Source organism: Callithrix jacchus, chromosome 3 (assembly GCF_049354715.1).
Source record: "Callithrix jacchus isolate 240 chromosome 3, calJac240_pri, whole genome shotgun sequence".
NCBI lineage: Eukaryota > Metazoa > Chordata > Mammalia > Primates > Cebidae > Callithrix > Callithrix jacchus.
In genome coordinates this window covers 143,406,837-143,422,603 of record NC_133504.1, presented here as the reverse complement: position 1 = coordinate 143,422,603, position 15,767 = coordinate 143,406,837, and the positions used below count along the sequence as shown (strand labels likewise).

The 15,767-nt window shown below is 37.2% G+C and overlaps 1 protein-coding gene across 2 annotated transcripts in view; it reads right to left on the bottom strand.

Moving 5' to 3' along the window:
• SCFD2 (sec1 family domain containing 2) overlaps positions 1-15,767 on the bottom strand; it is a 446,165-nt gene that overhangs the window by 354,275 nt on the left and 76,123 nt on the right. For both annotated transcript variants that reach the window (XM_002745846.6, XM_008993346.4), the window contains exon 4: positions 1,230-1,405. In XM_002745846.6, the coding sequence (XP_002745892.4) occupies positions 1,230-1,405 (176 nt within the window). The remainder of the gene's footprint in view (positions 1-1,229; positions 1,406-15,767) is intronic.

Sequence of the window (15,767 nt, the reverse complement as noted above, 5' to 3'; positions counted from 1 at the left end):
AGGTGTGAGCCACCACACCCAGCCCATCACTTTGGATTATCTTAAAAATAGAACCTTGGGGCCAGGCACATTGGCTCACATTGACCAGCCTGGTCAATATGGCAAAATCTTGTCTACCAAAAATACAAAAATTAGCTGGGCATGGTGGTGCATGCCTGTAGTCCCAGTTACTTGGGAGGCTGACACAGAAGAATCTCTTAAAACCGGGAGGCAGAGGTTGCAGTGAGCCAAGATTGTGCCATTACACTCCAGCCTGGTGACAAAGCAAGACTCTATCTCAAAATAATAATAATAATCTTAAGAGGAAAAAAACAAGCTATTTACGGATATTTACGGTGTAATATCACTTACGTAAAATTAAAACCCAGAGCATAATGCTCTGCATTATTTATGAAAAAGTAAATACTTAATAAAAATATAAAAACAATGAATTGAGCTTGTAATTATCTCTAGGGAAAGCAAAAGGAGAATCAGATTAGGGATGGTTACATAGCATCAAGAATGCTTCAACTTTATCTCTAGTTTTATTTCTTTAATGAAAAAGGATCCATGATAAATATGAAAAGAATGATAAATCATATTGAGTCTATGTGGAAAGAACGGATACCTGTCATTTTATGTACATTTATGCTTTATAATCCTCTATCATTTTTAAAGTACTATATATCTTTTTAAATACTTTATAATTTAAAAAAAATACATCTTTTTAAAAAAGTTTCCCATGGAAATATTTCATCAGTCATGAAAAGTTTCTATCCCACACACAAATCTCTGTATAAACACTACAAATAGAGTTCACTTCCTTCATCTTTACTAAACATCAGTTTAAGGCACAGGCCACATATTGTTTAAGGTTTAGAAACTAGGTAGTATCAGAAGAAATGTAAATAGCAATAATACTTGACAGAAAAAGTAGCGAGGATCAAATAAAGATGCCATGAAGAGCAAAAAATTTCCAAATGGCATAAAATTCGAGGTTTCCAGAGGTTAGTCCAATGCTCAAAAAACATCCTTAGTACTGAATGAGAAGCCAAAGATGTTACTGTTAAAATATTTTTTTAAACAGGTATGAAAAAAGATTCTACTTGAATTTTAACTTGGTGGCACTTAGAGAATATGAGGCAGGGTGTGTGTCAACAATATGATTTATTACTAAGGCTATCAGGGTTTTCCCCTGGAAGTCAAAACGTTGATTATTAAGACCCCAGAAAGTTCCTATAGCAACATACCTGAAGAAGAAGCCTTTCAAAAGCCAGAAAGTTGTCCCACTTGGCAGTCTGCGGGTGTTTCAGCATTTGAGCTGTGGCCAGCCCAAGCTGGAGGAGTCCACAATGATTCATTAGAGCTTTGAGGTTGTTCTTGAAGAGCTGAATATAGGACATGAGCTGTCCCGGCGTGACTCTCCCTGGAAAAACATAATAATTTATCAGTGTGTCTGGGAGTAATACACAAATAATGAGAATTCCATTAATAATACCACTATCATATTTGCACAGAACTTCAGAATTTACTGCAAGCTGTCCTAAGCTATTGTGATTCTTACAACAATACAGTGACAAGAGCAAAATTGGCACTATTATTTATACTTGCATTTTGCAAGTCACGAAACAGGGATAATAGTTAAGGGATCTGGCCAAGGTCATATTGCTAGTAGAATTCATTTTACCAACATGTAATATTCTGTAAATAAGTTTTCAAATATAATCATACAAATAAATATTTGTTGAGCTCAATTTGGAGTACCTCTTTATGACATATGACATCTCAATCTAAGAGGGAAAAAGGAATGATTTCTAATAGTGTGTATATGTACATAAAATAAGATGAGAAATCGGTTATGACTATACCCAAAACTTAACCATTGATGTCAGTGAGTTCATGACAATATTCATGAGGATAAAAGCTGTTATATGGAACAAAAATGCATTGAGAACTAGGGTGTCAAAGCCACTGGAAGAGGAGGTATCAGAAGAAAGGGCTGTTGTATATAACAGCACATGCTGTTACACAGACATTGCTACAATGGTTGCCTACATTTAGAAAAAGAGAGCCTATAAAAGGAGAGAGATTGTACAAAACACATGGATATCTACCAACACACGAGCTGTTGAGGATTCACTGCTTTAGAGCCCCTAACTCCAAGTTTTGCTGATAGCAGTCTTTCCACTGAGTCTCCTCCCACTCTCTAGTCTGTGAAATTTCATTCCTGCCATTCCTCCATGCTATGCACAAAGATCCTGGACACCAGATTATCCCCACCAGGCAAGAAGGCAATGGGGCCAAACACAGATGCAAGTCAAGTAGTTCATTGCTATACATTTCACCCATGCCATGTTTATGGGTTGTTCTTTGATACTGAAATCCAAGTTTATTTGCTTGTTATATCTAGGTTTTTAAATGTTTGGTGATGAAACCACCTCCATTTATTTAGAAATTTACACAGTGCTTACACAAACACGCCCTTTTCTGATTCTCATGGCAATTCCTTGAGATAGCAAATGAGGTTTGTGCTGCATCTGTTAGCCCTCCCTGTCATGCTGAGAATGTAATGTCTTACCCAATGCTAAATGGCAGATATCACTTAATAAATGGTTTTTGCTAAAGATCATAATACACTAAAAATAAAGACTCTGCCACACAAAACTTAAAAGCATGCAACATATCTTTCTATCTTTTCATTAAATTTTTTTAAGAGATTAAGAATTTTTAAGTTATTCACTACCAGTTTATCAGGGTAAGCGTTTAAAAAAAAAAAAAAGAAGATTGGGAATGGTAAGTAGGAGGGTGAATCTCATGAGTTTCTTTAGTCCCGTGGTAAAGCATGGGTTTGTTCCTGAGTCTCAAAGCAGCAAGCTAACAATTTGCTTGCTCAAATACTCATAGGAAAAAGTCTCATTAATACTTTGATTTCTTTATCAGGTTTATTAAGGCATTTTCTATATACAGTAAAATTCACCCTTTTCTAGTATACAGTTCCATGAATTCTGACAAGTGCAGATGGTTGGATAACCACTGTCAGAATCGAAATATAGAATATTCCCATTATTCCATCAGTAGCTGAGCATGGCGGTGCTCACCTATAATCCCAGCTACTCAGGAAGCTGAGGCAGGAGAATTACTTGAACCCAGGAAGTGGCAGTTGCAGTGAGCTGAGATCATGTCACTGCACTCCAGCCTGGGTGACAGAGTGAGACTCCATCTCAAAAAAATATATATCAAATTTTTTATCCAATCAGCATTTCTTAGCTGAAACCTAGACTCAGCCACCATATTTGTGTAATGTCACCTTCTCATATAAGGCAAATGATCTAAAGGAACAATAAGTATCTCCTAACAGAAAATATCAATACCACATTACCATGAATTTAGTAGTTATTCACCTTTTCTACTCTGTTATATTCCCCTTTGTATATCCTATTTTACACATGCATGCACTAATCCTTTGTTAGGCATAAATCATGACAGCAGATTTTTTTTCCCTAAAAATCCCTAAGAGGTTAACTGGAATTTAAGTAAAAAAGTACTTCAAACAGATGCTCTAAAACAAAAAGGCCAGTGACATTTTTTAAAATTTTAAATTTAACCATAACCTTAAAGAAAACAATATTGAATTCAACTGAATTCAAATGTACTATGAAGCTATATTAGTCCATTCTCACAACATTATAAAGACATAACCAAGACTGGGTAATTTATGAAGGAAAGAGATTTAATGGCCTCACAGTTCTGCATGACTGGGGAGGCCTCAGGAAACTTACAATCATGGCAGAAGTGGAAGCAAACATGTCCATCTTCACAAGGTGGCAGGAGACAGAAAAATTAGTAGCAAAAAGGGAACAGCCCTTTATAAGACCATCAGACCTTGTGAGAACTCACTCATTAACAAGAGAACAGCATGGGGGAAACTGCCCCCATTATACAATTACCTCCACCTGGTCTCTCCCTGGGGATCATGGAGACTACAATTCAACATGAGATTTCGGTGGGGACACAGAGCCTAACCACATCAGAAGCTATTCTTCCAATTACCGCATATACCTGACAAATTATAGCTTTCTCTGTTTTCTGGCTGGTAAAATACACTTAAAATATTTACATATATATAATTCTTTATTGGCACTCTTAAAACACAGACTATTTTATCATAGTCATTCTGTCAGATTTGATTTAATGGCAAAACTGTTATGATGGGAAACAGCAACCACCATCAGAAATTTTCTCTAGAGGCTGTGAGTGGTGGTTCATGCCTATAATCTCAGAGCTTTGGAAGGCCAAGGCAGGCAGACTGCTTGAGGCCAGGAGTTTGAGACAAGCCTGGCCAACATGGGGAAACCCCATCTCTACTGTAAGTGCAAAAATTAGCCAGGCATAGCATCATATGCCTGTAATCCAAGCTACTCAGGAGGCTGAGGCACGAGAATTGCCTGAGCCCAGGAGACTCAGGTTGCAGTGAGCCAAGATCACAGCATTGCACTCCAGCCTGAGTGACAGAGGGAAACATTGTCAGGAAGGAAGGAAGGAAGGAAGGAAGGAAGGAAGGAAGGAAGGAAGGAAGGAAGGAAGGAAGGAAGGAAGGAGGGAGGGAGGGAGGGAGGGAGGGAGGGAGGGAGGGAGGGAGGGAGGGAGGGAAAGAGAGAAAGAGGGAGGGGGAGAGAGAAAGAGAGAGAGGGAGGGAGGGAGGAAAAGAGAGAAAGAGGGAGGGGGAGAGAGAGAAAGAGAGAGAGGGAGGGAGGGAAGAGCGGGATGAAGGAAGGAAGGAAGGAAGGAAAGTTTGTCTAGAATAGCACATTTAGCAAAGGAAAAAGTGTAAAACCCTTGATATAAGTCATATTGTCATTGCATGTGTTTTATTCACTCAATTCTGCAAACACGGATGAAAATCCAGTGTGTAGAATTTGAATGAACAGATAATATATGTTTTAAGACTTGCATTCTTAGAAATCTAATGTCAGCATTTCATTTTTCTCTTTTTCAATCATTTTCTAATATAGCAAAGGCAATGTATATTAGAATATTTAAATATAATATATTTGGCTGAAACTCTGGTTTATTATTTTATATGCAACTGCCAAAAAGGAATTATGTCAATATTATACAAAAGTCACATGTGTTCATTTGTAACTTGTTCCCCATTATTTTACCATTTTGTGCTACCAAAGACAGCAGCTAAACACAAAGTAAGTGAAGCACAGCTGAACACAGCAAGCTACGAGAGGAACGAGCACCCTATGAAGTGGCCATTCACCCTTGCTTTTCCTCTTTGCTCTGCTGGCGGTGTGCCCTGTTTTGGAGTTGCTTCCTGTTTTATTCAACCTGATCTCCAATGCATTTTGCTTTTGACTTCCTAACCAAACAACCTCAACTCCTCTTACACCTTCCAACAAGCTACTGTAAACTCTTTTGCTCACAGAAATTCCTATATATGCTGTAACATTGATTTATAGAAATTTAGCATGTCTTTTTAACTGGGCTAATATTTTTATCAAGAGTCTTAATGTCTTTGTAAGTGCTCCGATTACAAAGTTGCATGGATTTTTGAATGGGCTCTTGCTAATACACCCGTTCTGATTCCTAGTATACGTTGCAAAACTCAAGTTTTTCAGGAATGCATATATATATTGTACCAAAAAACCCATACTGATATATAGACAGGCGTGGCAACTTTTCTAAGATTGATTAAATTTTTGGTTGGTAGACAGCACCATGAAAGAAAACCTCAAATGTTAATTCAACAGTTGGCACAAGAGAGCCTAGAATCTTGAGTATGCCAGATGGCTTCGGAGTTTTGTAAATAATAATGTGCAAAAGACTCAAGAGGCTACATTGAGCACATGTGTCTATATCAGCTCCTCAGGAGATCCATCAGAATGATAAAAACAAATAAAACGGGGTAGAAATGCACTCAAGAAGATCACCGAGATAGTCTATAAGCAGACAAAAGATTTCAACACCTTTTCCCCTCACGTGTTTGTTACATCTGGAACTTACATTATATATGTTAGTTTTCTTTTTTGCTCTGTCAACTAAGCAGTATCTTATAGCTGTTCATGTTCTAAGCAGAGGATACTACGTCTCTTGCCCTTCTCTTTGTTTCTTCTTTTCCCCTTGCATCTTTTAAATCATCTGTGTCTTTATTTTTACTTGGTCAAGATTTATAGCACTTATATTTTTTTCCATAACCATAATAAATTATGGTTTTACTAAAGTATTTTGTGGTTTTTCTGCAGTTTGATTCTAAAAGTTCAAAATCAATCAATAGCATTTACAACAATCAATTATATATCATAAACTGTATAACAATTCCATTCTCCTCTACTTTGAAGACTCACGGTGATTGGGTCTAATTTAGAGTTTTTTCAAACTTTTATTTTAGGTTCAGGGTTACAGGTGCAGGTTTGTTATGAGGTTTTTTTTAATTCTTTCTACTTGCTTCTCAGTAAGCCTATTTAATCTGAATACAGTTTTCTCTCATTTTTTGAGAAAGTTTCACATTCTTTCTTGCTAATTTATCTCTCTCTTTGAAACTACTATAGTACATGGGTCTCCTAGATTGCTTCTGCATTTTTGTCTTTTCTCAGACCTTTTCTTCTTTATTTCTTCCTATATTCTCTTCTCTCTCCTTTTTTCCTACATTTTAGATTTTCTTGATTTATCTTTAAACTGTTTTCTGAAGTTTTTGGCTAAATATTTTATTTTCACAATGATATCTTTAATATCCTAGGGCCTTTTTAAAAATAACAGTTTTATTGAGATATAAATCACATACTATAAAATCCACCCCCTTAAAGTATACAATTCAGTGGTTTTTGGTATATTCACAGAGTTGTACAACCATCAGTGTGATATAATTTCAAAATATTTTTATTAGCCTAAAAAGAAACCTCATAGCCAAATAAAAAAGATTTTATGTATCTCTATGTATTAGAATTTCACCTGAACAAAATTTCCAGCTATAAGACATAACTGTACTTAGCTATATCAGGAAATGAAAAAAAAAACCAACAGAAACGATACTACTTAAGTAAATTCAGCAATAATTGAACTCCTTTTTTATATAGTAAACTATCATCATGTATTTTTTTAATTTAATGAAGTATAAATTTCTATATGATGCAAGCACAATGGATGAGTACTAATGGAAGGAGGAAACCAAACAATAAAAATCAATTCCCACCTCCATAAGAGGTTTTGCTTACAATATCTGAAAAGGCTCTGCAGCACAGAAGGAGCTACCTGCCCAGAAGAAAGAGCATGAGTGACTCCATGACTCCAGCCTCAGAAGCTTCAGGAATAACAGAGGTGGAAAGTGAAGAGTATAATCTACATAAAGCACATGAACCTTAAGTACACAGTTCAAATAATTTTTACATATGATATACCCACGTATTCACCAACCAGAGCAAGGTGTAGGATATATCAAGCACTCTAGAAGACTCCCTTGTACATTTACCCAGTAGATAATCTCCTTCTAAAGGTAAACCCAACAGACCATTTTTTGTCTAGTTTTAAACAATATAAATGGAATCCGACATATATATTTCTTCTTGTCTGGCTTCTTCTGTCCAAAAATCTCATTTTTGTTTGTTTGTTTGTTTCTGTGTTTTACTGCTCTACATGACCATACCAGTTTTTTAATCAATTATACTATTAAAGCATATTTAGATTTTATAGTCTAGGACCATCATAAATACTGATGCTATGAAAATTCAAAGATGTGACTTCCAGTAGACATAATTCCTTGTTGTTGTTGGATACATACACAGGTATGAAACTGCTCGGTGGGTGAACACCAGTTTAACTAAATACTGTCAAAGAGTTTTCCATGGTTATACCGATATCCTCACATATATTCCTTTTTTTTTTTTATTTTTAAGACAGAGTCTCATTTTGTAGCCCAGGCTAGAGTGCAGTGGTGCAATCTCGGCTCACTGCAACCTCCACCTTCCAGGTTCAAGTGATTCTCATGCCTCAGCTTCCCGAGAAGCTAGGATTACAGGTGCCCACCACCACACTCAGCTAATTTTTGTATTTTTTTTCCCTTTCATACAGACAGTGTTTCACCATGTTGGCCAGTTATATTTCCTTTAACATAATTTTAAAATACACATATAATGAGGCATTACATGCATAATATAATGTATGATAAGTTTCCTTCATGGTATTTTATGCTGGGTAGCCAAAAGTCTAATGAGTAAAAGAAAAAAAAAATCACAACAGAAACTACATTGTCATACTATTGATATGCAGTTTTATTTTTCTTGTTTTTTATCTGTTTATTTACTTACTTTTTTACCTTATTACATAGAAAAAAGTTGGAAAGGCAAGACACCAATTAAAGAAAAAACGTTACACTAAAGAACAGGATGGTGGGGATAGGAAAGAAAGGAAGCATACATTTATTTTTTATTTTACATATGCTGTCATTTTAATCTTCTAGAAGCTTGTGCTAGTATCACTTTGAAATATTGCCTAGGTTCTGAAACAAAATAATATGTCTCATGTAGAAAGGACATATGTGTATTTTTCTCTGGGAAATTTGACTTCATTACTATCACTAATTTGTATAATGCATAAAGCATTGTCTTTCAACAGATGAAGAAATTGAAGGGAAATAATAACTGCCTACTTCCTACCTCAATGGGGTTGAAGTGAGAAAGAAATGTGGTCAGACATAAGAATAAAAAATCCTGCTCATGATGACTATTAGATACTGAAACAATTTATTAAAGGGGAAAGAGGGAAGAATTTATAAATCTTCTCCCACAGGAGTTTGAAGGACTATATATACAGCTATCTGTATAGTGAATGTTGGATAAAGCCCATCTGGAAACTGATACTCACTTTTATAGCACCATAAATACTGAAGGTTTTCTGGAACATATTTTAAGTAGTATAGGTTTCTTGTTACACACATTTTTTAGCTCTGCAACATTACAAAGGTAGAATAAGAAACTAATGTGAAATGAACACATTAATTATATGAATCAATTCAATCAAATGGATTTCAAATTCATAAATCTGCTGCAAGATCTATTTCAAGGCTACTGTGAATAAAGTATAACTCTGCAGAATCCAGAGTCACAAACAGAAAATAAACAGCTCTCTCTGAAGTTATACAAAACAGTGAAAAATAAAACCACTAGGAATATTTATGGTTTAGCTTTCTTTGGAAATGCAGCCATCCTGAGGCTAACTTAAACAATGCCTCAACATTTATAAACTCAGCAGATAGCATGTCAGATAGATGACCTCTGTTATCCTGGGGCAAATTACCAGGCTGCCAGGGAAAGCATTTTCCTGTTGGATCCACTCTGACTTAGAAAGGAATTTCTGCTCTTAAGGGAGCCTCTAAATAAACTCCCACCTACAGCCATGGGCCTTCTCCATATAACATTCTCTCGAGGTTTTTAAACTGCTAGCCATATTATCATGTTGAGGATCCCTTATATTAAGAAAATAAAAGAAGACTGATAAGCAAGATGGCTGACTAGAATTGTCTAATAGTCATCTCCCCAATAAAAAGGAACCAAAACAATAAAAAACAACTAAATTTCAACCAGAGTGACTAAGGAGAGCAATGGAGTATAGTACAACAAGGGAATGGTGGAAACTATGTGAGCCACAAAATCTCAGAGGATGGCACATAAAGAAACACCTTGCTTTCACCTCCCCATTCCCCTAGTTGGGATCTGCTCAGAACCAGAATGGACTTCTCCTTGTGTGGAAAGGGTAATCTGGAAGCCTCCAACAGCCCCCATCACCACTGCAGATATCTGCAATCTTTGCTACTAGAGAACACAGCAGTCCTCACAGCTCATAAGCCCAGTTAGGGAGCTGCCTGGAGTTCACATGGCTGTATTACTTCAGAAAAGGAACCCTCATTCTGTCCCACTACCTACCACATCCTCCCAAGCCCAAGCTGCTTTGCACAGCCCCATATCGAAACTAGAGCCTCTGCTAGACTGCATCCTTCTCTGGGGGAAGAGTAGTTACTGCATTCCATCATCCCTGAAACTCTGCCATCATTGCACCACATTCACATATGCAGCAGCAGACCATTCCCTAGCCAAGCCACTGAAGCTTGTACCCCATGGAGGTGAAGATCCCTAAGGGACATTCCATCTCCCAGATCCCAGTTGCTGCTGTGTGTGCCCCATCCCCAGGCTACTAAGAGCCTAGCCCAGGGGAATACCTGCACCCCTGGCACCTGAACCAATCTGGTGCCTTGACCCCCCTGGGAAATCTAAGCTTCAGTCTAGTGGAGCAGCTATGCACCCTGGTGCCTCAGCTGATGCAGCACCCAGCCCCTCAGGGATGCAAAGCCCTAGCCCATCAGAGTAGCTATATGTTCTAACCCCCAGGGACCTGAATCTAGAGTTCAGCAAAACCACAGGGCTCCCCAGCATTCCAGCCTCTGGGACCTAGAACTTAGGCCCAGTAGAACTGCACCATCTCCCAGTACCTCACTCCCCAGGGACCTGGAGCCCCAGCACAGCAGAGCAGCCAAATACCCCATGCTTCCTAGCTGATAAAGGAAACCAGGGCCCTGGCCCAGCAGAGCAGCTATGCCCCCAGGCACCTGAGATAATGTGATACCCAAGAGAAACAGAGATTTGGCTGAGCTGTGGCACCCTGCTCTGGGCCAAACAGTCACAGCATCCCACCTCCCTGGACCTGAACTAGCCTTTTAGTCTGAGCTGTTGAGGTACCCTGCCTCTCTGGGAAGTTGAGTAACTGTTGCACTGCTCCCTGCCCCCTGAAACACAGCCACAGATGTGTGCCCCCTACTATGTGGTATCTCTTCTTCTAGTGTCTGGGTACTTACTGTGCCCTGTTGGCTCTGGAACCCAAATTGCAGCTGTGCTGTTCCTCAGGACCTGATCTTCTAAAACACTCCTTCTTCCCTGGAGCCATGCCAGTTCTGTGCCCTAACCTCTAGGACCAGAGTCACAGATATAAACCTGTCACTGGGTCTAAGCTACTGGGGAGTGCCCCAGACTCACCATCCCAGCTTCGTGGGAGAGCTTCATAAACCTGTACTTTAGTTATTGAAACTGTGCCCACATCACAGGTGTCACAGTAGTTCAGCAAAACACTGAGCTCTGGACCCCAGCTCCATAGCCACTCCAAGCACCTGTACCCACACAGCACCACTATCACTGCCTGTGTACCATGTCAGACCTGGCATCAAGAAGGATACTCTCAGCTAAGTCTCTCAACTGTGGGGAAAAAGAGAATAGAAAAAACCCTACCCTTACCACGAAGACCCCTAACCCCTGCCATCACTGTTGCCAAAACTCCTGCAGCCTAGGCCACTGAGGCACTGATAATCATCACTGACATTGATCATAGCTGAAGTAGCTGCACAGAGATTATACTACTGTACCCGCCCAGAATCAGAGCAATGCACCCTGCACAAGTAACACCCTAAGAATCACCTGCAGGTGAAAGTCTTTCCCCACAAAAGCCACTCTATAAATTGGGAAGAGACAACCATTCTACCCAATACAGAGACATCATCACAGGGACACAAAAATATTTAAAAAGCAAGTAAACATGCCACCACCAAAAGAATACAATTGTTCTCCAGTGACGACTCCAAAAAAATGGAAATTTATGAATTGCCTGAAAAGAAATTTAAAATAATAACCTTAAAAAAACTTAGCAAGATAAAAGAGAATACAAATAGGCAATTCAATTAAACCAGAAAATAATTCATGATCTGAATGAAAAATTCAACAAAGAGATAATAATCATTAAAAAAGACGAAACAAAACTCTTAGAGCTACAGAATTCAATGAATTAAAAATATAATAGGGCTGGGCATGGTAGGTCATGCCTGTAATCCCACCACATTGGGAGACCAGGACAGGAGGACTGCTTCAGCCTAGGAGTTCAAGACCACCCTGGGCAACACAGCAAGACCCTGTCTCTAAAATAATAATAAAATATAAAAAAAAAATTAAAAATAATTGAGAGCTTTAACAGAAGACCAGATCAAGCAGAAGAAAGAATCTATGAACTTGAAGACAGTTCTTTTGAACTAAATCAGTGATAGGAAACAAAAGAAAAAATATAGAAAATGAGTTTAGAAAGCCTGCGGGATTTATAGAGTAGCATTAAGCATATAAATATTTTCAGTATGGTAGTTCTAGAAGGGTAAGGGATGTAGAAAAGCATAGAAGCTTATGTAATGAAATAATTACTGAAATCGTCTCAAGTCTTAGGAAAGATGTGGACATAAAACTATAAAGTCCCCAAACAGGTTCAATCTAAAAAGGACCTAAAAAAGGCACACTGCAAAAACAAAAACAATTGTAAAAGCAGCAAAAGAAAAGAATCAAGTGGCATACAAGGGAATACCCATTAGATTACCAGTGACTTTCTAAACAGAAACCTTGCATGCAAGGAGATAATGGGATGACATGTTCAAAGTGCTGACAGGACTGTTTACAATAGCAAAGATCTGGAACCAACCCAAATGCCCATCAATGATAGACTGGACAGGGGAAATGTGGCACATATACACCATAAAATATTATACAGCCATCAAAAACGATGAGTTCGTGTCATTTGTAGGGACATGGATGAACCTGGAGAACATCATTCTCAGCAAACTGACACAAGAACAGAAAATGAAATACCGAATGTTCTCACTCATAGGTGGGTGTTGAACAATGAGAACACATGGACACAGGGAGGGGAGCACTATGCACTGGGGTCTGTTTGGGGGAATAGGGGAGGGACAGTGGGGGGTGGGAAGTTGGGGAGAGATAGCATGGGGAGAAATGCCAGATATAGGTGATGGGGAGGAAGGCAGCAAATCACGCTGCCGTACCTATGCAACTATCTTGCATGTTCTTCACATGTACCCCAAAACCTAAAATGCAATAAAAAAAAGTGCTGAAAGGAAAAGAAAAATGGAGAAAAAAAAACGTTAGCAAAGAATACTACATCCAGCAAAGCTTTCCTTCAGGAATAAAGGAGAAATAATTTTTTTTTCCAGGTAAGCAAAAGCTGAGGGAATTTATCATTCCTAAACCAGCCTCACAAGAAATGCCTAGGGAAGTTCTCCAACTGGACTGAAAGGATGATAACTACCATCATAAAACATATGAAAGTACAAAACTCACTGCTGAGGTAAATACTTCAAATTCAGAATACTCCATTACTACAATGGTGGTGTGTAAATATTGCAAATTTCTAGTATGAAAGTTAAAAGTCAAAATATTCAAAAACAAAATTAGCAACTTGTTAAGAAATACACAATACTAAAGGATGCAAATTCTGACATCAAACATATAAATTGTGGGGGTGGGGAGTAAAAGTCCACACTACTTTTATGTGACCAAAGTTAAGCTATTATCAAGTTAAAACAAATGGTCTATTATGACAGCAAAATGTTTTATGTAAGCATCAAGATAAAAGATAACTACAGAGCAGAAAACTATGGCAGATACACAAATGAGAAAAAGAAAAGAATCAAAGCTTAGCACTAAAAAAAACTGCTAAATAACAGAAGCAAACAGTAAGAGAGGAAGAAAGGAAAAAAGGATCTAAAACACAACCAGAAAACAATTAAAAAATGACAATAGTAAACCTTTGCCTATCAATAATAATCTTAACTATAAATGGCTTAAAGCCACCAATCAAAAGTGGCTGAATGGAAAACAACAACAACAGAAACAAGGTCAAACTCTATGCTGCCCACAAGAGACCCATTTTAGCTTTAAGGACATACTTAGGCTGAAAGTAAAGGTAAGTAAGAAGAAGATATTTCTGTAGAAAGTAACAACAACAACAAAAAAGCAGAGGTAGCTATACTTAGATAAAATAGACTTCAAGTCAAAAAGGCTAATATTTAATGTTAAAGAAGTCCATTCATCAAGGGGACATAACAATTGTAAATATAGATGCAGCCAAAATTGGAGCACCTTAATATATAAAACAAATATTAACAGTCATAAAATAAATAAATAGCAATACAGTAATAAGAGAGTACTTCAATATCCCAGTTTGAACAATGGGTAAGTCAATCACATCAAAAATTAATAAGAAAATACTGGATTTGAACTGCTCTTTAGATCAAATGGACCTAACAGACTTATATACAACTTTCCATCCAACAGCAATGCAATACATATTCTTTAGCACACATAAAACATTCTCCAGGATACACTATATGTGAGGCCACAGTAGAGGTCTTAACAAATTTTAGGTCACAATCATATCAAGTACTGTTTCAACCACAGTGGCAAGATACTAGAAATCAGTAATAGAAGTATTGGGAAAAAAATCACAAATATGTGGAAATTACATGATATGCTCCTGAACAAACATGGGTCAAAAAAGAAATCAAAAAAAAAATTTAAAAGTATCTTCATACAAACAACAATGGGAACAAAATATATCATACCCTACAGGCGCAGCAATAGCAGTTCTAAGAGGAGAGTTTATAGCAATAAATACTTACGTTAAAAAGAAGATTCCAAATAAATAGCCTAACATTACACTTCAAATAACTAGTTAAAAAACAAACTGAATCCAAAGTTAGCAGAAAATAAGGAAATAATAAAGATCAGAATAGAAATAAATACAGAACAGAAAAACCACACACAAAAAAAATAAAACAAAAAGATGGCAAATAAATAAAGTTGACAAATGCCTAGCCAGATTAACTCAGAAACTAAAAAAGACAAAAAATAAATGAAATCAGAAATGAAAGTAGAAACATTACTACAGACACTTCAGCATCTAAAGGAATCATAGGGTACTGTTATGAACAATAGTATGCCAACAAGTTGCATAACCTAGAGAAAATTGATAAGTTTCTTAAACAATGTAACATAGCAAGATTAAAAATAAGCAACAGAAAGTTTGAACCGATCAATAACAAATAAAGAGATTCAAACAGAAATTTTAAACCTTGCAACAAAGAAAAGCCCAGAACCAGATGGCTTCATGGCTGAATTCTACTAGTCAAAAAAGAATTATTACCCATACCTTTTAAGCCCTTCTAAAAAAATTAGAGCTAAAGGGAATACTTCCCAACACATTTTGTAAGGCCACTATCTCCTTGATATCTAAGCTAGACAAAGACACTGCAAGAAAAGAAAACTGCTGGTCAATATCTCTGATACACATTGATACAAAAATCCTCAATAAAATATCAGCAAACAAATTCAACAATATACCATAAAGATTATACTACATGACCAAGTGAGATTTATCCCAGGCATGTAAGGCTAGCTTAACATCTGCAAATCAAAAATCACAGGCATTTCTATACACCAACAACAGACAAGCAGAAAGGCAAATCATAAATGAACTCCCATTCACAACTGCTACAAAGAGAATAAAATACCTAGAAATACAGCTAACAACAGAAATGAAGGACCTCTTCAAGGAGAACTACAAACCACTGTCAAGGAAATCAGACAGAACACAAACAAATGGAAAAACATTCCATGCTCATGGATAGGAAAAATCAATATCATGAAAATGACCATACTACCCAAAGTAATCTACAGATTCAATGTTATTCCCATTAAACTACCACTGATATTTTTCACAGAATTAGAAAAAAACTATTTTAAAATTCATATGGAACCAAAAAAAGCCCATATAGCCAAGATAATTCTAAGCAAAAAGAACAAAGCTGGAAGTATCATGCTACCCAACTTCAAACTATTCTACAAGGCCACAGTAACCGAAATTAGTGTGGTACCAGTATGAAAACAGACACATAAACCAATAGAAAGTAATAG